This window comes from Bos taurus, chromosome 3 (genome assembly GCF_002263795.3).
Source record: "Bos taurus isolate L1 Dominette 01449 registration number 42190680 breed Hereford chromosome 3, ARS-UCD2.0, whole genome shotgun sequence".
Taxonomy (NCBI): domain Eukaryota; kingdom Metazoa; phylum Chordata; class Mammalia; order Artiodactyla; family Bovidae; genus Bos; species Bos taurus.
The window spans coordinates 16,385,530-16,410,971 of NC_037330.1; the positions used below are offsets into that span (position 1 = coordinate 16,385,530).

At 39.3% G+C, this 25,442-nt stretch overlaps 1 protein-coding gene and 1 pseudogene across 8 annotated transcripts in view; one reads left to right on the top strand and one right to left on the bottom strand.

Annotated features, from left to right (window-relative positions):
- The window catches only part of NUP210L (nucleoporin 210 like), a 102,917-nt gene that overhangs the window by 40,762 nt on the left and 36,713 nt on the right, over positions 1–25,442 (top strand). For 7 of the 8 annotated variants that reach the window (XM_059884976.1, XM_002686017.6, XM_059884977.1 and 4 more), the window contains exons 11-17: positions 2,909–3,046; positions 3,552–3,707; positions 6,605–6,803; positions 10,355–10,500; positions 13,962–14,183; positions 15,111–15,284; positions 24,336–24,528. In XM_059884976.1, coding sequence (XP_059740959.1) covers positions 2,909–3,046; positions 3,552–3,707; positions 6,605–6,803; positions 10,355–10,500; positions 13,962–14,183; positions 15,111–15,284; positions 24,336–24,528 — 1,228 coding nt within the window. The remainder of the gene's footprint in view (positions 1–2,908; positions 3,047–3,551; positions 3,708–6,604; positions 6,804–10,354; positions 10,501–13,961; positions 14,184–15,110; positions 15,285–24,335; positions 24,529–25,442) is intronic. The other variant, XM_059884980.1, reaches the window with a different exon arrangement.
- On the bottom strand, positions 16,752–18,546 carry LOC785421 (ADP ribosylation factor 1 pseudogene; annotated as a pseudogene).

The window sequence follows — 25,442 nt, forward strand, 5'->3', positions numbered from 1 at the left end:
ATAAATAAATAAATAAATTTATTTAAATACAAATACATTTAACTGTAAAAAGAAAAAAAAAGAGAAGACAACACTTCAGAATGATGATTTTTTTGATTTTTAGTCAGCTCATGAGGCACCCACTTATTGAAATTTTTTACCTTCCCAATTTGCTTCAAATGCAGAATGATTATAGAATAGTCAATGTTGAGTTCTTGGGCAACTTCTGTAGTTGTGAGACGATCAGCCTCGATAATGACTCTCAATTTGTTGTTGTCAACTTCAGATAGCTAGCCACTGTGCTCCTGATAGTCAAGGGTCTCATCTCCTTTGCAAAACTCCTTGAAACACCACTGTACCATACATTCGTTAGCAGTTCCTAGGCCAAATGTGTTGTTGATGTTGCAAGTTGTCTCTGCTGCTATGATCCATTTTGAATGGGAATAAAAAAATTGCTCGAGTTTGCTAACATCATTTCTGTAGTCTAAAATAAATATAAAATAAATAGCAAGTAATAAGTCATTAGCAAAAAAATAAAATAAAGCAAGAAATGCATGTTAAAATGATATATAATATAACCACATTTATTTAAGAATGTATTCCATTGCTTGTGTGCTAAGCTGCTTCAGTCGTGTCTGACTCTTTGTGACCCTATGGCCCATAGCCCACCAGGCTCCTCTGACCATTGGATTCTCCAGGCAAGAATACTAGAGTGGGTTGTCGTGCCCTCCGCCAGGGGATCTCCCAGACCCAAGGATCAAATCAGTGTCTCCTGCACTGTAGGCTGATCCCCCTATCCACACAGACTGTACTCTTTTTCCTCCTAGTAAACTCTTGTCTTATTTCACTACTTTCCATCTTTGCAGGAATTCTTTTCTGCAAAGCCAAAGAGTCAGGGCCTTGTCACTGACACTGGTCTAGTGGTTAGGCTATGATGCTCTCACCACTGAGACCTTACTTCAGTCACCCAGGTACAGAAGCCTTGCTTCAAGCCGCTGCAGACCAAGGGCACCTGAGATCATATTTGGTGCTGCAACCTGTATGTTGGGAAATCAAGGGAAGGATTTCCTGGATGTTATTCCTAAACTGCGTCCCCACCAGTGCCAATCCACTGCTGTCTGTGTCAGACAAAATGGTCAGAGAAGGGACTTCCCCAGTGGTCCAGTGGTTAAGAATTTGACTTTCAGTGTAGGGGACACAAGTTCCATGCCTGATCAGGAAACTAAGATCATATGTGCCCCAGGGCGACTGAGCCCACACACCGCTCGCTACTTCTGAGCCCGCACACCACAACAGAGCTTGCTGCGTGATGCAGTGAAATCCTGCGTGCGCAACTAAGACCTGATGCCACCAAAGATGTATTTTTAAAAATTCTATGACATTTAAAAATTTTATTACCTTTTTTCTTATGTTGTCTAGCTCACTTTGAATTTCACCCTGTACTTAGCTGTGTCCCTCTTTATCCCAGTTTGTTGTCTTATCTCTGCTTTTATCTCTTATTTCCTATTTGTATTTTCTTATGTGCTAAAGCAGACACTGTTGAAAACTTCTCTTTGCTGCAGTCAGTAATTTTGAAGAGCATGTCATTCTTAAAAGGGCATAGTGCCTTTTTAAACACTACGTTCTTTTTCCTATATGTTATAAAATGTCTTCCTTGGACCAATCCTTTTTGTACTAATATTACCTTATTCTTGAATTAGAGTTCTAACCAGACCTAGCATACGCTTCCTACTCCTGAAAATTTCTTGTTTCCCTCAGTGATCACCTAAATACCATCAGAATGACATTCTCAATCTTTCTCTCTTTTCAGCTCAAGACAACACAGTTTATTATTAAACTACTATTATTATTAAATAATTATCTTACACTTGTGAATGTCAAAAGTCCAAAATCAATCTCAGTAGGCCAAAATGGAATGATGCTCTTTTAAATGAAAAGACTTATTTTCAGTTTATGATCGAGCTAGACACCTTAAGGAAATGAAGAGAAAATCAGAGCCATTGGGGTTCCCTGGTGGTCCAGTGGTTAAGAATCTGCCTGCAAAAAAAAAAAAAAGAATCTGCCTGCAAATGGAGGGGATGAGGGTTTGATGCCTGGTCTGGAACGATCCCATGTGCCATGGGCCAGCTAAGCCTGTGTGCCACAACTATTTAACCTATGCTCTTGAGCCGACATACCGCGACTGCTGGGCCCCTGTGCTGAAATTACTGAAGCCTGCACCTAGAGCCTGTGCTCCACAACAGGAGAAGCCACGACAGTGAGAAGCCTGTGTACCGCAAGCAGATAGGAGCCCCTGCTCACCCCAAATAGAGAAAGCCCGCATGCAGCAACAAAGATAAATCAATTAAAATGGAGAAAGAAAATCAGAGCCATTACTGCAAATGTGATATAGTTTATAAATACTTCAGAGCCTCTTTGAAAAATAATTTGCCTTCAAAGAGAAAAATGCCAACATAGTTGAGTGTGAGGACTCTATTTTACCTGTATGAATACCCCCCAAACCCTGCTCTTGTTTTTAAGCAGGAGGGAATGTCTTACCTCAGCATCTATGACTGTTATCTTTATTTTCTTCTGAATAGCTTATAATATTCATTTGCCTTTACAATTTATATATTTAAATGATGAATGGCCAAGGATCTTTGAAGCTATGACTTCCCTATGTTAATATAACTCATCTTTCAAGAAATTTTAACTACTTTCCATGACTGTAATACTTATTTTAGGTCTGTCAAAATCTCTTTCATTATTATTGAACTATAGTAGCTGTGCTTCTCTAATGAACAAGAACATTTATTTATTTCCTTTATTGATAGAAATTGGTTGAGTAGTCTATTAACATACCATTTTGCTGATGCTTTAGATGTGAATGTGGACCATAATAACAGTCCTTATAAAATCTTGTTTTGCTCCTTTTTTTCTGTTCTTATAGAATAAAAATATTCAGCCTATAAAATTTCCAATTAAACATCAGCAAGAAGTGAAGATTTATTTTCCTATCAAGCTTACACCTAACTTTCTGGCATTTCCTCATCACCCCATGGGAATGTTGTATCGTTATAAAGTACAGGTATGATATACTAGAATGAGAATTCACAAATAAGTCAGTTTCTCTGATAGTTTAACTAATTGAAATTTAGTTAATGTTAAATTTTATTTCCCCCTAATCCTAGTGTATAACTCAGTTTTGGGTGACAACCAAATCATGGATACTCTTGAAAGCTATCATCCTAATAAGACTTGGTGTACTTTCTGTCTCTCTTCCATATATCCTTTCCTTGTGAGTTTTATAGTTTTGTCAAGGTCTCTTGTGCTCTTTCTTTTTTACATCTTGTGATACTGCCATTACATAATCTCCCTTTAGTATTTCTGTTGCCCACATCATCTCTGTTTAGTGTTTCCCTCTCCCATTTAGCTACTTTGGTATGGCATTGCAGTTTTCTTAATGTTCCAGAAATAAATTATTGTGTAGTTTTATTATTTCCTAAACTTTATTTCACCAGATTTTACATCTTCACTTAAATTCCATTTTCGCCCTTATACTAATTAAATATAAGCTTGTATTTTCTTCATAGGTGAAAGGTGGCAGTGGCAACTTTACCTGGGCCTCTTCTAATGAAACAGTGGCCATGGTAACCACTAAAGGAGTGGTGACAGCGGGTCAGGTGAGGGGAAACAGCACTGTTTTGGCCCGAGATGTCCAAAATCCCTTTCGATATGGGGAAATTAAGGTGAGCAACTTTCCAAACAATCTTTATACCTCCTCTGAGACAGTGTTGTCTAAATTTAATTATGGTAATGCATTAAAATTTTTTCCTTTTCAAGCTGATTGTTTTAAAATGATCCTCAGGAGTTCCTTAGTTTCCAGTGGTTAAGACTTTGCGCTCCCACTGCAGGCGACACAGGTTTGGTCTCTGGTGGAGGAACTAAGATCTTGCATGCCGCAGTGGTGCAGCCAAAAATAAAGAAAGAAAATAATGCTCAAATTCAGTCTTACAGTACATATTTCTTAAATATTCCTGGACCTGGATTGAGTCCTGCTTTACTTAATAACCAGTTATTTAATGTCTGTATTTGTTTCTTCATCTTTAAAATGGGGATAATTATAGTATCTGCCTCAAAGGGTTATTGTCAGAATTAAATGAGATGATGTTTACACCTGTGCTGGGAATGTATTCACTACTTAATGTTATCTATTTTGTTACTGTATTTTGTTATTATTATCATGAATTTATCATGTATGTGAACTTTATAGATACTTTATTTCTAGTCTCATTTTTTTGTTGTCTATCTTGTTTCTATAAGATTGAACTACTTTTTACTATGTTATATAACCATTTTCTATTTTCTCCCACTTTTAATAAATATTAATTTATGTTGTCTTTCCCTGCAGACTACTTAGTATGTGTGTTATCATTCAGTGAATATTTAGTGAATACTAATGAGGTACTTAATACCATACTAGGTATCATAGGACATTCAAAGAAATAACATATCATCCCTACTTTAAAGAATCTGAAGTCTAGCTAGGAAGATACATTAATGTGAAAAGTTAAATAACATTTTTAGGAAGTGATATTTGAGGTATTTTAAAGAAGTATATGATTTAAAGCTACTTGAATTATAGAACAAAAGTACTATTAGTTAATAAAAGAAAATCCTTGTGGATAGGACAAGTCGAGGCTATCATGAAGAGGTTGGAACTTGAATAAGAGTTTGAAGGATGGAGCCAACCTAAGGCCTAAGAGTCAGACTCAGCTTGCTGCCTTTCTAGTAAATAAAGTTTTACCGGAACACAGTCATTCATTTATATATTCTCTAAAGCCACTTTCAGGCAACAAGTACAGATTTGGGTAGTTTACAAGATCGTGTGATCCCCAAAGCCAAAAATATTTGCTCTCTGGCCCTTTAGAGAGCATTGCTGACCTCTGCTGGCAACAGTAGGAAGCCAAGGACTTCCCTGGTGGTTCAGTGGCTAAGACTCCATGCTCTCAAAGCAAGGGGCCCAGGTTCTATCCCTGTTCAGGGAACTAGATCCTTTATGTTGCAACTAAGGATTCCACATGCTGCAACCAAAGACACATAAACAGTGACCAAAAAAAGACTCTATTCTTTTTCAGAAGAAAAAACAGAAATATTTTAGAAATATATATTTCTAAAAATAATTTTAGAAAACAAAATTATTCTGTTTTCTAAACTCTTGTAATGCTTGTCATTTTCTACTAATAGTTTAATCTATTTAAATGTTTACTCCCCTTTAAAAAGTCCATTCAGGCTGCTGTAACAAAATACCATAGATTGGGTGGCTTATAAACAACAGAAATTGATTTTTCAATGGTTTTAGAGGCTGGAAAGTCCAGAATCAGGGCACCAATAGATTCAGTGTCTGGTGAGGAAAAGCATTCTGCTTCATAGTTCAGTTCAGTTCAGTCGCTCAGTCGTGTCCGACTCTTTGCAACCCCATAAATCACAGTACCCCAGGCCTCCCTGTCCGTCACCAACTCCCGGAATTTACTCAAACTCATGTCCATCGAGTCAGTGATGCCATCCAGCCATCTCATCCTCTGTCGTCCCCTTCTCCTCCTGCCCCCAATCCCTCCCAGCATCAGAGTCTTTTCCAGTGAGTTAACTCTTCGCGTGAGGTGGCCAAAGTACTGGAGTTTCAGCTTCAGCATCAGTCCTTCCAGTGAACACCCAAAACTGATCTCCTTTAGGATGGACTGGTTGGATCTCCTTGCAGTCCAAGGGACTCTCAAGAGTCTTCTCCAACACCACAGTTCAAAAGCATCAATTCTTCGGCGCTCAGCCTTCTTCACAGTCCAACTCTCACATCCATACATGACCACTGGAAAAACCATAGCGTTGACTAAACGGACCTTTGTTGGCAAAGTAATATCTCTGCTTTTCACTATACTATCTGCTTCATAGAAGACTATATTTTTCGCCTTAACCACATATGGCACAAGGGACTAGGGAGCCCCAGGGGTTCCTTGTTTAAGGGCATTAATTCCATCTGTGGGAACTCCACTCTCAGGACCTAACCACCTCCCAAAGGCCCCATCTCCTAATACCATCACTTTGGGGGTTAGAATTTCTACATATGAATTTGGAGGGAGACCTTCAATCTATAGCAAAAAAGAGAAAAAAAAAAAGATTTTTTTAAGATATCAAGAAAGAGTGTTCTATATCAGAGGTCAGCAAACTTTTTATATAAAAAAGATCAGATAGTAAATGTGTTAGTATTTATAGGCCACATACAGTCTTTATCTCATAGTCGTTTGTCATTGTTGCTTTTTATTTTACAACACTTTAAAAGACCATTCTTAGTTTACAAAAGTCAAGAAAATTGTGCAGTGCTCATATTTTGGCAGACTCCCACTGAGAGGTATTACATGCATTAGAGAAGTTGATTGATTAAGGAATGAAGTGAGTGACAGGTTCAGCACCTGACACACACACACACCTATATATGCATATAAATGGTACATAGTTTCTGTTTTTATATGCAAAACATATGTGTATATATATATATGTTATATATATATGTGTATTTAAATATTTAAGGAATGCTTTTGTCTAAGATTTTCCTAATGTAACTTTCTTGAAAGATTAATTTTTTTCCCCTCAGATATATGTTCTGAGACTGAACAAGATGGAACTGTTACCATTTCATGCTGATGTAGAGATTGGCCAGATTATAGAAATCCCCATTGCAATGTATCATGTAAATAAGGAAACCAAAGAGGCCATCGCATTCACAGACTGCTCTCATTTATCCTTGGATTTGAACATGGATAAGCAAGGAGTCTTTACTCTTCTCAAAGAAGGTGAGAGTAGGCTTTTTATTTTTTCCTTTCTTTGTCTTTGAATTAAAGGACCAATCAACAATTCAGAAACTATGAATTATAGTCTAAATTCGCATACTGGGGGTTCCATAGTGGTCTAGTGATTGAGACTCTGGGCTTTCACTGCCAAGGGCCTGGTTTTAGTCCCTGGCGGGCTTCTCTGGTGGCTCAGATGATAAAGCATCTGCCTGCAATGCGGGAGACCCGGGTTCAATCCCTGGGTCAGGAAGATCCCCTGGAGAAGGAAATGGCAACCCAGTCCAGTACTCTTGCATGGAAAATTCCATGGACAGAGGAGCCTGGTAGGCTACAGTCCATGGGGTTGCAAAGAGTCAGACACGACTGAACAACTTCACTTTCTTTCTTTTGGGAAACTAAGATCCCACAAGCTGCAAGTTGCAGCCAAAAAATTTAAAAGTTAAATTCACATATTACCTTTCTTTATAATACTTTTATTTATTCTGTCAACTGCCTTAGGTATTATAATGTGATGTTAGAAACAAAGGCACAGAAATAGAATAAAATGTCCAGAGTTCATTGTGGCCAGACAATATCAGTTTTTAGTCATATCAAGGCCTTCTCTTTCCAGCTGCAAACTCTTTTCTTTCTTTCTTTCTTTAATTATGTACTATACCTCTTTCTAAGAGGAATTTAGTGCCATTTAATTTATATATATATTAAATTTATTCTAAAAAAGAAAATATCTTTTTAATAAGAAAATAATATGAATAAGCTATTCATAAAGATCAGTATCATTTACTGTTATGGAACTTCATACTTGATCCTGATCACCATCGTTTTTTCAGTAATAATGACAGTAGTAGCATCTAACATTTATTTGGCATTTACTATTTGCCAGACTCTATTATGAATACTTTTCACATATTAACTCATTTAAATCTCACAATACATCATCTCTGACTCTTGTGACCCCATAGACTGTAGCCTGCCAGGCTCCTCTGTCCATGGGATTCTCCAGGCAAGAATACTGGAGTGGGTTGCCATTTCCTTCTCCAGGGGATCTTCTTGACCCAGAAATCGAAGCCAGGTCTCCTGCATTACAGGCAGATTCTTTACCAACTGACTTACAAGGGTACAAGGGAACCCCTATAGATCCGTAAGATTGATATCAACTTGGACTTCTCTTTTACCCTTGCTAATTATGCTGTATAATATCTCTCAGCTCACCTCAGTTCTTAGGTTCCTCATTTTTGCTGCTAAGTCACTTCAGTCGTGTCCGACTCTGTGCGACCCCATAGACGGCAGCCCACCAGGCTCCCCTTGTCCCTGGGATTCTCCAGGCAAGAACACTGGAGAAAGTTGCCATTTCCTTCTCCAATGCATGAAAGTGAAAAGTGAAAGTGAAGTTCTTCAGTCGTGTCCGACTCTTTGCGACCCCATGGATTGCAGCCTACCAGGCTCCTCAGCCCATGGGACTTTCCAGGCAAGAGTACTGGAGTGGGGTGCCATTGCCTTCCACATTTTTAGGCCTTCATTATCTCTCACTGAGACTGTAACAATATCCTCCTAATTCTTGCCTTTGATAATCATGGCTACAAGATAGATCTTCATGAAACTCAATTTCAATATTAATTTTCCTGCTCAAAAATTTTGAGAAGCTTTTCATTGCCACTGGACAACAGCCAAAATCCTTTTAGTATTCAAGGCCCTCTACAATATAACCCAGCCTACTTTTTGGAACTTCATTTGGAACTTTATATGAAGCTTTGACCTCATATAAACCTATATGCAGGTCAGGAAGCAACAGTTAGAACTGGACATGGAACAACAGACTGGTTCCAAATAGGAAAAGGAGTTCATCAAGGCTGTATATTGTCACCCTGCTTATTTAACTTATATGCAGAGTACATCATGAGAAACGCTGGGCTGGAAGAAGCTCAAGCTGGAATCAAGATTGCCAGGAGAAATATCAATAACCTCAGATATGCAGATGATACTACCCTTATGGCAGAAAGTGAAGAGGAACTGAAAAGCCTCTTGATGAAAGTGAAAGAGGAGAGTGAAAAGTTGGCTTAAAGCTCAACATTTAGAAAACAAAGATCATGGCATCTGGTCCCATCACTTCATGGGAAATAGATGGGGAAACAGTGGAAACAGTGTCAGACTTTATTTTTCTGGGCTCCAAAATCACTGCAGATGGTGATTGCAGCCATGAAATTAAAAGACGCTTACTCCTTGGAAGAAAAGTTATGACCAACCTAGATAGCATATTCAAAAGCAGAGACATTACTTTGCCAACAAAGGTCTGTCTAGTCAAGGCTATGGTTTTTCCTGTGGTCATGTATGGATGTGAGAGTTGGACTGTGAAGAAGGCTGAGTGCCGAAGAATTGATGCTTTTGAACTGTGGTGTTGGAGAAGACTCTTGAGAGTCCCTTGGACTGCAGGGAGATCCAACCAGTCCATTCTGAAGGAGATCAGCCTTGGGATTTCTTTGGAAGGAATGATTGCTAAAGCTGAAACTCCAGTACTTTGGCCACCTCATGCGAAGAGTTGACTCATTGGAAAAGACTGATGCAGGGAGGGATTGGGGGCAGGAGGAGAAGAGGACGACAGAGGATGAGATGGCGGAATGGCATCACCTACTCGATGGACGTGAGTTTAAGTGGACTCCGGGAGTTGGTAATGGACAGGGAGGCCTGTGTGCTGCGATTCACGGGGTCGCAAAGAGTTGGACACAACTGAGCGACTAAACTGAACTGAACTGAAATATAGTTAAAATTTCCCATGTATTTCTTTCATATATGCATTTGTATCTTATTTATATTTCTATCTTTGTTCATTTGTCAGCTTAAGATACCCTCTTCTACATATCTAAGGGAGCTTCCCAGGTTTCTCAGTGGTAAAGAATCCACCTGCCAGTGCAGGAGACACAGGAGACATGAGTTCAATCCCTGGGTTGGGAAGATCCCCTGGAGGAGGAAATAGCAACCCACTCCAGTATTCTTGCCTGGAGAATCCTATGGAAAGAGAAGCCATGGGGTTGCAAAGAGTCAGACATGACTGAGAGACTGAGCATGCACGCAGATATATAAATCTTTCTTGATCTTTCCAGCTAAAAATAATTATTCTGTTTTCTAAACTTTTGTAATGCTTATCATTTTCTACTAATAGTTTATTTAAATGTTCATTCCCCTGTTAAACTATATGTGCCTTGAGGTCAGGATTCTTGTTCATGCTTGTATCCTTACCTTACATAGAATTGTGTCTTACATGATATAAATTTGTTAATAGAAAGAACATACTTTTATATATCAACTTAATATAAATAATTGGTGCATAATAGTGTATGAGATTAAGAATTTTTTGATATATTAAAATTCTTATATTTCTATAGACTTTCTTTTATAGAACATACTTTTATATATCAACTTAATATAAATAATTGATGCATAATAGTGTATGAGATTAAGAATTTTTTGATATATTAAAATTCTTATATTTCTATAAACTTTCAATCTTCCTTGAAGATTGATTGCTTATTACCCTACTAAAGTCATTTTTTGATTTTCAGGTATTCAAAGACCAGGACCAGCACACTGTTCTAGTACACATATAGCAGCCAAATCTCTTGGCCATACTTTGGTAACCGTTAGTGTGACTGATTATGAAGAGTACTTGGAAAGCAGTGCCACATTTGCTGCTTATGAACCCCTAAAGGTGAGATAGTTCATTCTAAGGAATTGGCATATCTTTTCATGGACCCTACTATGTCCACCTGGGGACTTCAGCAGCTATCTGTGATCTCTATTAAAGATCAGTGATATTTGTGTTCTTCCTTACTCAACACTCTCTTGTTTCTAGATCTACAGCACCATCATCAAATTTCAGTATCACAAAGGTTATGCTCTTACGTTTCTGCCACAGAAATATTTATAAGTTGTATCAGCAAATTTTAGATATTCCCCTTTCTTTCCTCTCTTTTAACTGAGGTATAAAAAAATTATAGTAAAGTACGGTAATCTTAAGGTATTATTTGAATTTTCACATATGTATATATCTTTGTAACACTACCCTGCATAAGATATAGAATATTAGTATACTCTATTTTTTGAACTTTGATGTTGGAGAAGACTCTTCAGAGTCCTTTGGACTGCAAGGAGATCAAACAAGTCAATCCTAAAGGAAATCAGTCCTGAATATTTAATGAAAGGATTGATGCTGAAGCTGAAACTCCAATACTTTGGCCACCTTATGCGAAGAACTGACTCATTGGAAAAGACCCTGATGCTGGGAAAGATTGAAGGCAGGAGGAGAAGGGGACGACAGAGGATTAGATGGTTGAATGAATGTCCATCACTGACTCGATGGACATGAGTTTGAGTAAGCTCCAGGACCTGGTGAACAACAGGGAAGCCTGTTGTGCTGCAGTCCATGGGGTCACAAAAAGTCGGACACAACTTAGCAACTGAAGAACTGATTAGTATACTGTCTTTTGAAGAACTCTGAAAGAAAGCCTTCCATACCAGGGAGAGAAATCAATTATCTTTTTACCCTTTATACTTATGAATTCTCAGCACAACAGTCATTATTTTGGATCCCAAAGACTGGCCATTAAAATTGGGAGATTATGACAGGTGGCAGTTCAAAATAAAAGTAGATAGAGCCTGGCATGCTTTCTACATATTTGAATCCTTCAGGAACTAAAATGGATGTCTACAAGTTCTTGCTGATACATACTGAGAAACCTGACTCAATGCCTCTTGCAAACAGGAGGCATCCATAGCGGAAATGTTAACATTGGTGAAAGAAGCAAGATAAGCTGTTAATTTGAAAAAGGTAACTTGTTCATTAAAACTTGCATTTTTGAGTTGGCCTCTTTGTACATTGTACAGCCTACTTATTTATTTATTTTTGGCTGTACTGGGTCTTTGTTGCTGCATGCAAGCTTTCTCAGGGCTGCTGTTTGTTGTGGTATGCAGGCTTCTCATTGTGGTGGCTTCTCTTGTTGCAGAGCACAGGCTCTAGGCCCTCGGGACCCAGTGGTTGCTGCACATGAGCTCAGTAGTTGTGGCACATGGCCTTAGTTGGCCCACAGCACCTGGGATCTTCCCAGACCAGGGATTGAACCCGTGTCCTCTGCACTGGCAGATGGATTCTTAACCACTGGACCACCAAGGAATTCCCTAGTCTCGATTAAACATACAGTCTGAGCATAGTTCATTCATCCTCTTAGTGGTTGAATTATCCTTCTTGCCTAATTAAGTGAGAGTGCTTGGCTGCAGTTCATTGTCATTTCATAAGGTTTTGTCTTAGTTTTATCATTATCCTTACCCTAATTTTATATTTACTGAATGTCTCACAAATCAGATCTCCTCTAAATGAAAACTCTCCTTAAAAGAAGTAAGATGATTTTCTATTTCTACCTAGTTCTTTGGTCATATATTTTTTTTTAGCTGCTGAAAAATACATGTATGTTTTACTTTTGTTATCATTATGTTTTAGTACATTATATAGTTCTCAGTTTGTTCTTATGTATCTGTCCAATTCAGTTTATCTGATTAGTTTTAGACTATATACATCTAGGAACAAGGAATAACTCTAGTTTTGCTTTCTCAGGGAAACTTTCCATGAAGCCTCTGACTAGTTTAATTTCTTCTATTTGAGGTTTGTTTTGGCACTCTCTGCTGTGCCTTTTTGTAACACTCATTATACTCTTTACCTACTTCAGATCTGTCTTTTCCAGACTATTAGCTTCACTGTGAGGCAGGGCTTTATATTGGCTTTCTGTTGATATTACTATATCACCAGTAGGCCATCAATGAATACTTATTTAATTGAATTATGTATACATTTTCAAGAGAAATACTGCCGTTAGAGGAATTTTAATGTTAATAGTATTCACTATATATGAATATGTGAATATTCAGTATATATGAATCATATATATATGATTGACTAGTTCAGAGAAGAAATACTAAAACATAGTTTGCTTACATTTTTGAAATGATTGCTTCAACTATATATTTCATTTTGCAACTTAGTCATTGTTATAGACACTGTGTGCCATACAAAACTAACCTACACTTTGAGAATACTCCATTCCCCTAAAACCAGTTTCCTCATCTTTTAAGTAGAATACAACTCCTCTGGATACTGGAGTGAATAATACCTGTCTTGACTACCTCTTAGGTGAGAGTTCTTTGAGAAACAGATGAACTGTATAGATGTATTATATTCAGATTTTTATGGTAAGAATTCTTTGATACTTCAGTAAAATATCCACTTAAGATTCTTATACAGGGACTTCTCTGGTGGTCCAGTGGGTTGAGAATGCGCCTGCCAATGTAGGGAACATGAGTTCAACCCCTAGTCTGGGAAGATCCCATATGCTGCCAGGCAATTAAGCCTGTGTGCTGCAACCACTGAGCCCACGTGCTGCAACTGCTGGAGCCTGTGCACCTAGAGCCCATGCTTCGCAGTGAGAGCCCATTGCAATGAGAAGCCTGCACACTGCAGCCAGAAATAAAAAATAAAATAAAATTCTTATGCAATATGACAGATGGTACCTAAACATTGTGATTATTTTCCGGTGTATACAAATATCAAATCATTATGGTGCACACCTGAAACAAGTATAATGTTATATGCCAACTATACTTCAAGTTTTTAAAAAAAGAAAAAATGTTTATGCAGTTATTTATTCAAATGCCTCTTATGTGTCCAACATCATACTAAATTCCACTGAGGAAGAGAGATTATTTTAAAAATTTGGGGTATAAAATCTTTTCCCTTAAGTTTATGTAACTAGAGAGTTAAGAAGAATTATCAGATGTATATTTATGAAAATTTGACACATTTAAATAGCATAAGGGAATAAATAAGTATACAGATGAATGGTAGTAATAAATACTATAGGAGCTTAGAGGATATAGAAGTAGTTGTGGTCTGGAATCATTAGACAAATTAATGGATAGGGTGACACATGAATTTGGTTGAATGATAGGTGGGATCCAAATTAGAACAGAGATTGAGAACCATTCCAAATAAGAAGCATGACACACATGTCTCCTAATTTGGAAATTAAATCTACTGTCTTTTACATTATAACCAGTTTTTCACTTTAGAAAACTGTTGAATTCTCTAACCAGTTAGGGATTAATTTCTTTAAATGTCATCAGGCTCTAAACCCTGTGGAAGTGGCATTGGTGACATGGCACTCTGTAAAGGAAATGATATTTGAAGGGGGCCCTCAGCCATGGATCCTCGAGCCCTCACGATTCTTTCTGGAGCTGAGCATGGAGAAGACAGAGAAAATTAGAATAACACAAGTCCGACTGCCAGCTAAAAGAAAACAGAATCAGTACATCTATCGGGTCCTGTGCCTGGATTTAGGGGAACAAGTAGGAAAATGATCTTTTCTAACATTTCTTTTAGCAACAGTACGCTAAGTCTTTCATCCTTCTAGCCATCCCTTTTCAGCTGCTAATGGATTTAGTGTATGGACTAGATAGGAAAATTCTCATTGTTGACTAAGAGATCTGATTTTTAAACCTTACTATCCTTTAAATGTATCCAAAGGTTTTGGTTTGCTCATTTGAAAATTCTAACAGTTCACTAACCAAATAGTTCAAGATCTTTTTGTAGCAGGGAGTTTATTTCAATCATTTTATCACTATAATTCAACTCCTTGTTGTATAGACTAGAGGATATATAGTTTTTCATCTCCAAAGAATGTGAGGAAGGGAAATTTTAAGTGTCATCTATGTTTATCAGTTTTGAAGAACCAGTTGGATCTTTGCTGATATGAGTAATTAATATATTTCCCTTTATCAGTTGAATTAGTTTTGGTTATTTTTAGAGGTAGTGATGGCTTTAACCATAGCTATACCTTGGTAGACCAAGGCCAATAACAAAGGTTTTCAGATTGACCAAGATTGAGAATGTAACGTATGACTATGAAGCATAGCCCAGCTAACCAATCCTCAGGGAATCCATATATGATTTTAACTTAATAAGAACTGTGTTATATTCAAATGAGGTTCATTGTAATATCTCTAGTGAACTATTCTGTATAGTATGACTAGCTACTAGTGATTTCAAGCCTAGTTATCCCCTTTTGAAGCTCTCTAACTTTTTGTTTTTACATCCTATTATTAATTAGTATTTACATCAGAAATGAGTTGAAACACAAATTAGTTTTTACCAACTGGTAACAAAGGTTTGGTGAAGGAAAAGACTGAAGTAATTGGTCGGTTAGATTTTTTTTAATCTTCCCTTTGTTTCTATGATATCAGGTGTCTACCTCTTGCCCTTGTGTTTTCTTAAAGATCCTGACATTTCAGATTGGAAATCATCCAGGTGTCCTGAACCCTAGTCCAGCTGTAGAGGTTGTGCAGGTACGCTTCCTATGTGCCCACCCTGCGAGCATGTCTATAACTCCAGTATATAAGGTGCCAGCTGGTGCCCAGCCATGTCCTCTGCCACAGCACAACAAACAACTGGTAAGTATGGTGTTTTCAACCAACTTGCCCTTTGTCTCCCATGCTTTGACATAAATGGTCGGAAATACAGCTTTTGTCTTATTGAATTTAAGGAATTGAATTGAATTGAATTTAAGGAAACCCTTTTATTTATGTATTATCCAGTCTCTGATAGTGTCTGAGAAGTGGTTATAGTTGGCTATACTTAGTGACAGTGACTTTGCTTGTTGTACTTAGGTGCATGCATGCGAACTAAGTCACCTCAGTCTTGTCTGACTCTTTGTGATCCTATGGACTGTAGCCCGCCAGGCTACAGTCCATACTTCTGTCCGTGGGATTTTCCAGGCAAGAATACTGGGGTGGGTTGCCATGCCCTCCTCCAGGGGATCTTCCCAACCCAGGGATGGAACCCACATCTCTTATGGCTCCTGTATTGGCAGTCAGGTTCTTTACCACTAGCGCCACCTTATGACAACAGATAATTGAGAACTACCAAATTGTTTTGCTAGTATCCTTCCCTACTAAACCTTTTTATTAGCATTATCAGTAACATATTGAATTCACCTCTACTCCAAACTGATATGAAAAATAGTGATAACCAATAATGTAGCTAGAAGTTAGGCAACAAGGATTAAGGAATAAATGAGTTATTTAACCTAGAAACTAGAACATCAGAAAGTGAAAGTGAGTGTTAGTCCCCCAGTAATATCTGACTCTGTGACCCCATGGACTGTAGCCTCCAGGCATCTCTGTCCATGGAATTCTCCAGGCAAGATTACTAGAGTGGGTTGCCATCTCCTTCTCCAAGGGATCTTTCCGACTCAGGGATTGAACCCAAGTCTCCTGCATTGTGGGTGGATTCTCTACTGTCTGAGCCACCAGGGAAGCCCAAACTATACACTACGTGAGGTTAACTATGATTTCAAGCGTAGGAGAAAATAAGTCATTTCTGAGATTTTGCAGAACAGAACAATGCATTAATTATCCCCATTTTACAGATGAAGAAACTAAGGATCCTAAAAGTTGAATAATTTTCCCAAGGTCATAAAGCTAGAAAGTAGCATCTTATGTCTAACTCCAAAGCACATTACTAACTTTTTTTGCTACACTGCCTTTTCATTGTAAGAGAACATATGAGATATTGCAGGTTAGGGAGTCATTTTTTTTTTCAGACCCAAATTCAACATTAAATACTATTATTTGAACTTTATAAATTATTCACCTTTTAACAAAGCACTTGGACTTCCCTGGTGGTCCAGTAGCTAAGACTCCAAGATCCCAATGCAGGGGATTCTGATCAGTGTGTAATCTATTTACAATTAGCATAATTACCAATAAGATTGGATTTATAGCTACCATTTTACCATTTATCTTATGTTTTTTTTGTTTTTTCTTCCATTTCTTCCTTTTTTGTGTTAAGTAGATATTTTATACTGTACATTTTAATCCTCTTGTCCTTTCTTTGACTATATTATTTATTTTTTTAAATAGTTAAGAGATTTTATTCTAATAGCTGTAATTACAGTGCTTGTTTGTCGAAATGAAAACTGAAAACAAGTATACAAAACAGTTGATTACTAACTGTGTACTGAAAGCAGTAAGAGGTTCCACGACACCAAATAAACCAGCTCTGAGGTTTTCCCCAAGATAAAGTTTAACAGCTCCAGCTTCTTCAGTGTTTATCAAAATACAAAAGAAAGAAGTAGAGGTTATCATCTTCAGTGGCAAATCTGGCCCTTGCAGGCTGAGGGGGTGAAAGCACATGTGGACAGGGGCTCTGAGGGGCTGGGGCTCCAGGATGACCACCCGCACTCCTGCTGGTGAGACCCCAGAGAGCCCGGAGCAGGCAAGCAAGGGGGCTGCAGGGCTCCCGCTCCAGCCAGGGCGTCCCAACCAAAGTGCCCATGCTGACCCGAGAAAAGCCCAGGGCTCTTCCAAGGGCTCTGAGAACGGTGGCTGCAGCCTCCACCCCATCTCCTGGGCAGCCATGTATGCACAAATACAAGCACAAACGCTATGGGGTGTGGGAGGACCCGAGACAGAGCAAATCACAGGGACCCTATTGTGACCATGCAGAATGGATATCATGGCTGGTTCTGCCCCGTTTCATGTTCCCAACGGGAAACAGACCACCGGTGGATTGGACTCAGGCCGTTACCGCAGAACCTACATTAGGCACATTTCTCCCTTCTGTGTGTTCAAGTGTTCTCCTTATTTTGTATTTGTAACTATTTTAAAAAATGCACTGAGTTTGGGTTAAAAACCAACCACCAAAATGGATCTCAACACAGATCTAAAGCCCAGAGGAGGAGTATTGGGCTCGTCTGACACACAACTCCTGGATGACCCGTGTGCCTAAAATCCCTTCTCAGTACTAAACAGTGGGTTGATTTTCTTTTTACAATAAAAAAAGCTGAGTAATATTGCATAGGAGTACCAGAAACTGCCTCATTGGGAACAAAAACTATTTACATTAAATAAAAACCCAGCTGCAGGCTGCGTCTGCACATTTACAGCATGGTGAAGCACACTGTGACCGACCGTGGAGACAGCTTCTGGCACTCACACCACAGGGGCACGTTTGCCACATGAGAGTAAAGCGAGGGTAGAAGGAGGGAGTGAGAGGGGAGGAGAGAGGATTACAGCTCATTTCTGGTTCCGGAGCTGATTGGACAGCCAGTCCAGTCCCTCGTAAAGCCCGTCCCCACTGGTGGCACAGGTGGCCTGAATGTACCAGTTCCTGTGGCGCAGAGAGTGCAGGCCCAGCTTGTCCGTGATCTCGGCCGCGTTCATGGCATTAGGGAGGTCCTGTTTGTTAGCAAACAAGAGCAGAACGGCGTCCCTGAGCTCGTCTTCTGCCAACATCCTCATGAGCTCCTCACGGGCCTCATTCACACGCTCTCTGTCATTGCTGTCAACCACAAAGATGAGACCTTGTGTGTTTTGAAAGTAGTGGCGCCACAGAGGCCGGATCTTGTCCTGGCCACCCACGTGCCACACAGTGAAGCTGATGTTCTTGTACTCCACAGTCTCCACGTTGAAGCCAATAGTGGGAATGGTGGTCACAATTTCACCCAGCTTCAGTTTGTACAGGATGGTGGTCTTTCCCGCAGCATCTAGGCCCACCATGAGAATGCGCATTTCTTTTTTGCCAAAAAGGCCCTTGAAGAGGTTTGCAAAGATATTACCCATGCTGCAGACCAGTGGGGGCAACACTGGCCAGAGAAACCCTCGGCGGCCGCGGCGCAGATGCTGCTCGGAGGCAGGCGTTGGTTTCGCTCCCACAAGATGGCAGCTCTGACGGCCTGACTATATTATTTTAAGTTATTTTGTTAGTTATTGCCCTAGGGATTACAACTAACATGTTGACTTTTAACAAACTAGTTTGGAATAATATCAACTTAATTTCAATAATGGTTGAAACCTATTATTTCTATAAAGCCCTATTTCCTTTCCTCTTCTTTAAACTATTGTCATATATCTTTATACATGTATGCTCATCAGTCATAATTATTGCTTTATGCATTTGTATTTTAAATAAGATAGAAAAATAATTACAAGCAAAAGCATATTTATACTGTTCTATATATTTACCTATGTAGTTATTGTTACTAAACTCTTATTTCTTCACGGGCTTTCAAGTTACTATCTAGTGACCTTTCATTTTATCTAGAAGGACTCATTTTAGTATTTCTTGTAGGGCAGGTCTACTACCAACAAATTCCCTCTATTTTTGTTAGATCTTGGGCTTCCCTGGTGGCCCAATGGTAAAGAAACAGCCTACCAATGCAGGAAACACAGGCGTGATCCCTGATCTGGGAAGATCCCACATGCCGTGGAGCAGCTAAGCCCGTGCTCCACAACTACTGATCCTGTGCTCTAGAGCTTAGTAGCCACAACAACTGAAGGTGGGTCCCATGCTCGGCAACAAGAGAAGCCACTGCAGTGAGAAGCCCCGGCACCACAATAGAGAGTATCCCCACTTGCCACAGCTAGAGAAAAGCCTGCACAGCAACAAAGACCAAGAGCAGTATAAATAAATCAGTAAAATTATTTAAAAAAAAAAGAATCCGCCTGTAATGCAGGAGACGTGGGTTTGATCAAGGCGTTGGAAAGATCCCCTGGAGAAGAAAATGGCAAGCCACTCCAGTATTCTTCCCTGGAGAACCTGATTCAAAGAGGAGCCTAGCGGGCCCCAGTCCCTGGGGTCACAGAGTTGGACACGACTAAAGCGTGAGCACACATGCAGATCAGATCAGATCAGATCAGTCGTTCAGTCGTGTCTGACTCTTTGTGACCCCCATGAATCGCAGCACGCCAGGCCTCCCTGTCCATCACCAACTCCCAGAGTTCACCCAGACTCATGTCCGTCGAGTCAGTGATGCCATCCAGCCATCTCATCCTCTGTCGTCCCCTTCTCCTCTTGCCCCCAATCCCTCCCAACATCAGAGTCTTTTCCAATGAGTCAACTCTTCGCATGAGGTGGCCAAAGTACTGGAGTTTCAGCTTTAGCATCATTCCTTCCAAAGAAATCCCAGGGCTGATCTCCTTTAGAATGGACTGGTTGAATCTCCTTGCAGTCCAAGGGACTCTCAAGAGTTTTCTCCAACACCGCAGTTCAAAAGCATCAATTCTTTGGCGCTCAGCCTTCTTCACAGTCCAACTCTCACATCCATACATGACCACTGGAAAAACCATAGCCTTGACTAGACGAACCTTTGTTGGCAAAGTAATGTCTCTGCTTTTGAATATGCTATCTAGGTTGGTCATAACTTTCCTTCCAAGGAGTAAGCGTCTTTTAATTTCATGGCTATAGTCACCATCTGCAGTGATTTTGGAGCCTAGAAAAATAAAGTCTGACACTGTTTCCACTGTTTCCCCATCTATTTCCCATGAAGTGGATGCCATGATCTTCGTTTTCTGAATGTTGAGCTTTAAGCCAACTTTTTCACTCTCCACTTTCACTTTCATCAAGAGGCCTTTGAGTTCCTCTTCACTTTCTGCCATAAGAGTGGTGTCATCTGCATATCTGAGGTTATTGATATTTCTCTCGGCAATCTTGATTCCAGCTTGAGCTTCTTCCAGTCCAGCGTTACTCATGATGCACTCTGCATATAAGTTAAATAAACATGGTGACAGTATACAGCCTTGAAGAACTCCTTTTCCTATTTGGAACCAGTCTGTTGCTCCATGTCCAGTTCTAACTGTTGCTTCCTGACCTGCATACAAATTTCCGTTCATCAACCTAGTTCAAAAAAGATGTCCTTTTCATTATAGGGGACTGGAATGCAAAAGTAGGAAGTCAAGAAATACCTGGAGTAATAGGCAAATTTGGCCTTGGAGTACAGAATGAAGCAGGACAAAGGCTAACAGAGTTTTGCCAAGAGAACCCACTGGTCATAGCAAACACCCTCTTCCAACAACACAAGAGAACACTGGACATCACCAGATGGTCAATATTGAAATCAGATTGATTATATTCTTTGCAGCCAAAGATGGAGAGGCTCTATACATAGTCAGCAAAAACAAGACCAGGAGCTGACTGTGGCTCAGATCATGAACTCCTTATTGCCAAATTCAGACTTAAATTGCAGAAAGTAGGGAAAACCATTAGACCATTCAGGTATGACCTAAATCAATTCCCTTACAATTATACAGTGGAAGTGACAAACAGATTGAAGGGATTAGATCTGATAGACAGAATGCCTGAAGAACTACAGACGGAGGTCCATGACATTATGCAGGAGGCAGGGATCAAGACCATCCCCAAGAAAAAGAAATGCAAAAAAGGCAAAATGATTGTCTGAGGAGGCCTTACAAATAGTTGTGAATAGAAGAGAAGTGAAACGCAAAGGAGAAAAGGAAAGATATACCCATTTGAATGTAGAGTTCCAAAGAATAGAAAGGACAGATAAGAAAGCCTTCCTCAGTGATCAGTACAAAGAAATAGAGGAAAACATCAGAATGGGAAAGACTAGAAATCTCTTCAAGAAAATTAGAGATACCAAGGGAACATTTCCTGCAAAGATGGGCACAATAAAGGACAGAAATGGAATAGACCTAATAAAAGCTGAAGATATTAAGAAGAGGTGGCAAGAATACACAGAAGAACTATACAAAAAAGATCTTCACAACCCAGATAATCATGATGGTGTGATCATCAATCTAGGGCAAAATATCCTGGAATGTGAAGTCAAGTGGGCTTTAGGAAGCATCATTACGAACAAAGCTAGTGCAGGTGATGGAATTCCAGTTGAGCTATTTCAAATCCTGAAAGATGATGCTGTGAAAGTGCTCCACTCAATATGCCAGCACATTTGGAAAACTCAGCAGTGGCCACAGGACTGGAAAAGGTCAGTTTTCATTCCAATCCCCAAGAAAGGCAATGCCAAAGAATGTTCTAGCTACCACACAATTGCACTCATCTCACACACTAGTAAAGTAATGCTCAAAATTCTCCAAGCCAGGCTTCAACAGTACACAAATCATGAACTTCCAGCTATTCAAGCTGGATTTAGAAAAGGCAGAGGAACCAGAGATAAATTGCAAACATCTGTTGGATCATCGAAAAAGCAAGAGAGTTCCGGAAAAACATCTACTTCTGCTTTATTGACTATGCCAAAGCCTTTGACTGTGTGACCACAACAAACTCTGGAAAATTCTTAAAGAGATGGGAATACCAGACCACCTGACCTGCCTCTTGAGAAATCTGTTTGCAGGTCCTGAAGCAACACTTAGAACTGGACATGGAACAACAGACTGGTTCCAAATAGGGAAGGGAGTCCATCAAGGCTGTATATTGTCATCCTGCTTAATTAACTTATATGAAGAGTACATCGTGAGAAACGCTGGGCTGGATGAAACACAAACTGGAATCAAGATTGCCAGGAAAAATATCAGTAACCTCAGATATGCAGAGGATTTCCCTGGTGGCTCAGACGGTAAAGTGTCTGCCTACAATGTGGGAGACTTGGGTTCGATCCCTGGGTTGGGAAGATCCTCTGGAGAAGGAAATGGCAACCCACTCCAGTACTCTTGCCTGGAAAATCCCATTGACAGAGGAGCCTAGTAGGCTACAGTCCATGGGGTCACAAAGAGTCAGACACGACTGAGCAACTAAAGTTTTCAAACTTTCAGATATGCAGATGACACCACCCTCATGGCAGAAAGCAAAGAACTAAAGAGCCTCTCTATGAAATTGAAAGAGAAGAGTGAAAATGTTGGCTTAAAACTCAACAGTCAGAAAACTAAGATCATGGCATCTGCTCCCATCACTTCATGGCAAATAGATAAACAGTGGAAGCAGTGAGAGACTTTATTTTTGGGGGGCTGCAAAATCACTGCAGATGGTGACTGCAGCCATGAAATTAAAAGACGCTTGCTCCTTAGAAAAAAAGTTATGACCAATCTAGACAGTATATTAAAAAGCAGAGACATTACTTTGCCAACAAAGGTCTACCTAGTCAAAACTATGGGTTTTCCAGTAGTCATGCATGGATGTGAGAGTTGGACTACAGTGAAAGCTCAGCGCCAAAGAATTGATGCTTTTGAACTGTGGTGTTGGAGAAGACTCTTGAGAGTCCCTTGGACTGCAAGGAAATCCAACCAGTCCATCCTAAAGGAGGTCAGTCCTGGGTGTTCATTGGAAGGACTGATGCTAAAGCTGAAATTCCAATAATTTGGCCACCTGATGTGAAGAACTGACTCATTGGAAAAGACCCTGATGCTGGGAAAGATTGAAGGCAAGAGGAGAAGGGGATGACAGAGGATGATATCCCTGGATGGCATCACTGACTCAATGGACATGAGTTTGAGTAAACTCCGGGAGTTGGCGATGGACAGGGAGGCCTGTTGTGCTATAGTCCATGGGGTCGCAAAGAGTTGGACACGACTGAGCAACTGAACTGAACTGATCTTCAAGTTTTCTGATATTTTCTTCTGCCTGTTCTTATCTGCTGTTGGGTTCATCTAGTAAAATTTTCATTTCAATTATTATAATTTTCAATTTAGAATTCCTCTTTGGTTCTGTTTTATAATTTCTGTCTCTTTACTAATATTTTATATATGATGGTACATCATATTTATGCTTTCCTTTAGTTATTTAAACATGGACTTCTTTCTTTCTTTGAACAAAACAGTTGATTAAAAGCCTTTATCTAGTAAGTCTAATATCTGGGCATCCTCAGGGACAGTTTCTATTGACTGCTGTTTTCTTTTTTCCTATGTATGGATCCTACTTTCTTGTTTCTTTGCATTTGCAAATAATTTTTAATTGAAACCTTGACATTTAAAATAACATGATGTAGCAACTCTGAAATCAGATTCTCCCACTAATTAGGTTTTGTAATACTGGTTTTCATTGTTGTTTGCAGTGGCCATTTGTTTAGTGACTTTCCTGCAGTAGTTCTGTAATGTGTTATTCTTTGTCCTCTTTGTTTTGTGGACATAAATTCCCTCAAATCTATGTCTATGTGGATATAGATTCCCTTAAATTTTTGTTAGAATTATGTTAAATTCATATATAAAGTCAGAACAACTGAAATTTTTATGATGTTGAGTCACCCTGGTCATCCTGTCCAAGAGCATATGAATATCAAAATCAAATCTAGAGAAAAAAATTTAAACAGGTATAAAAGACATTTGGGGGGCATTTGGGGAAATTGAAATACTGACTGTATAATACATAACATTTAATTAAGTTTAATATTGTTATGTATTATAATACATAATACATAACATAGTTTTTGCTATTCATTCTTAAGAAATGCATGTTGAGATAGTTAGGGGTGAAGTGCCATGATACCTACATCATTTGGCCAAAAAAAAAAAAAGACACACACCCACACAAATACACTCACAGGGAGTGTAAAATTAGAGGGAGAGATAGAGAATATAAGTGGTGAATTGGGATGAAGTATATATAGGTATCATTATACCATTCTTTTAACGTATCTGTACCTTTGAAAACTGTCAAAAAATATTGGGAGAAAACATGATCCCTAGCTTCAGAAATATCTTGCCACCTCTTAAGCTATTTGTTTTTTTCTTTTCTTACTTTTTATTTTCATATAGATTCCTGTATCAAGCCTGAGAGATACAGTCCTAGAACTGGCAGTGTTTGATCAACACAGGAGAAAGTTTGATAATTTCAGTTCACTAATGCTAGAATGGAAATCCTTAAATGAAACACTAGCTCATTTTGAAAATTATAATTCAGTGGAGATGGTAGCAAAGGATGATGGCAGTGGGCAGACCCGGCTACATGGTATTGTAAACATTTATGAATCTTTTTATATACCTACTAAATGGTTATGCACTAAGTATTTCCCTGTGCGTGAGAGTTTATTTATCCTATCTCACCATTCATCTTCAATCTTTGTATTTTTTAGAAAACATAAAGGTAAATGCCCTTGTTTGCAAAGTTAGGATCTAGAGTCCAACATTCCTCACAAGAACACAAAACTAAATTAATTTTTAAATGGACTGGTTGCCTATTATTTGCCTAAAACTTTGGAAATATTATTCGGTTGTTAGCCAGTGTTTATTGAGTGACTTCTACATGTAAGGCCCTCTGCTTGGAGGTTTAATGGTAAATGAGACACTCACAGCCTCTGCCCTCATAGACTTACAGTCCAGTTGGGAAAACCAGACTTTAAACATTACAATTGTGTTAGATGTTCTGAAGTGAAAATGTGGGGTGCATTTATAACAGAAGAACCTAACCTAGTTTAGATCAAAGAAGGCTGCCCTGAGAAAGTAACATTTACACTGGCAAGGCAGAAAGAAGAAATAGAAGATGAGACTTACGTAGAGAGAGAGCAAGAGGCACAAGATGAAATTCTAAGAGGGCAAAAAGCCCTCATGGGCAGTCAGTCATCAAGCCTCTGCTGGTATCATACTTGCTGAGGTTCTGTTCTCCAAAACAAGTCACCTGGCCAAAACCAGAGTCTTGGTGGGCCAGGACTACTCAAGAGCATGGATACCACTGTAAGCCATTAATATAACAATCTGAGTGCATGCTCAGTTGCTTCAGTCAGCTCCGACTCTGCTACCCCATGGACTGTAGCCCGCTAGACGCCTCTGTCCATGGGATTCTCCTGGCAAGAATACTAGAGTGGGTTGCCATGCCTTCCTCTAGGGAGTCTTCCCAACCCAGGAATCAAACCCACTTCTCCTGCA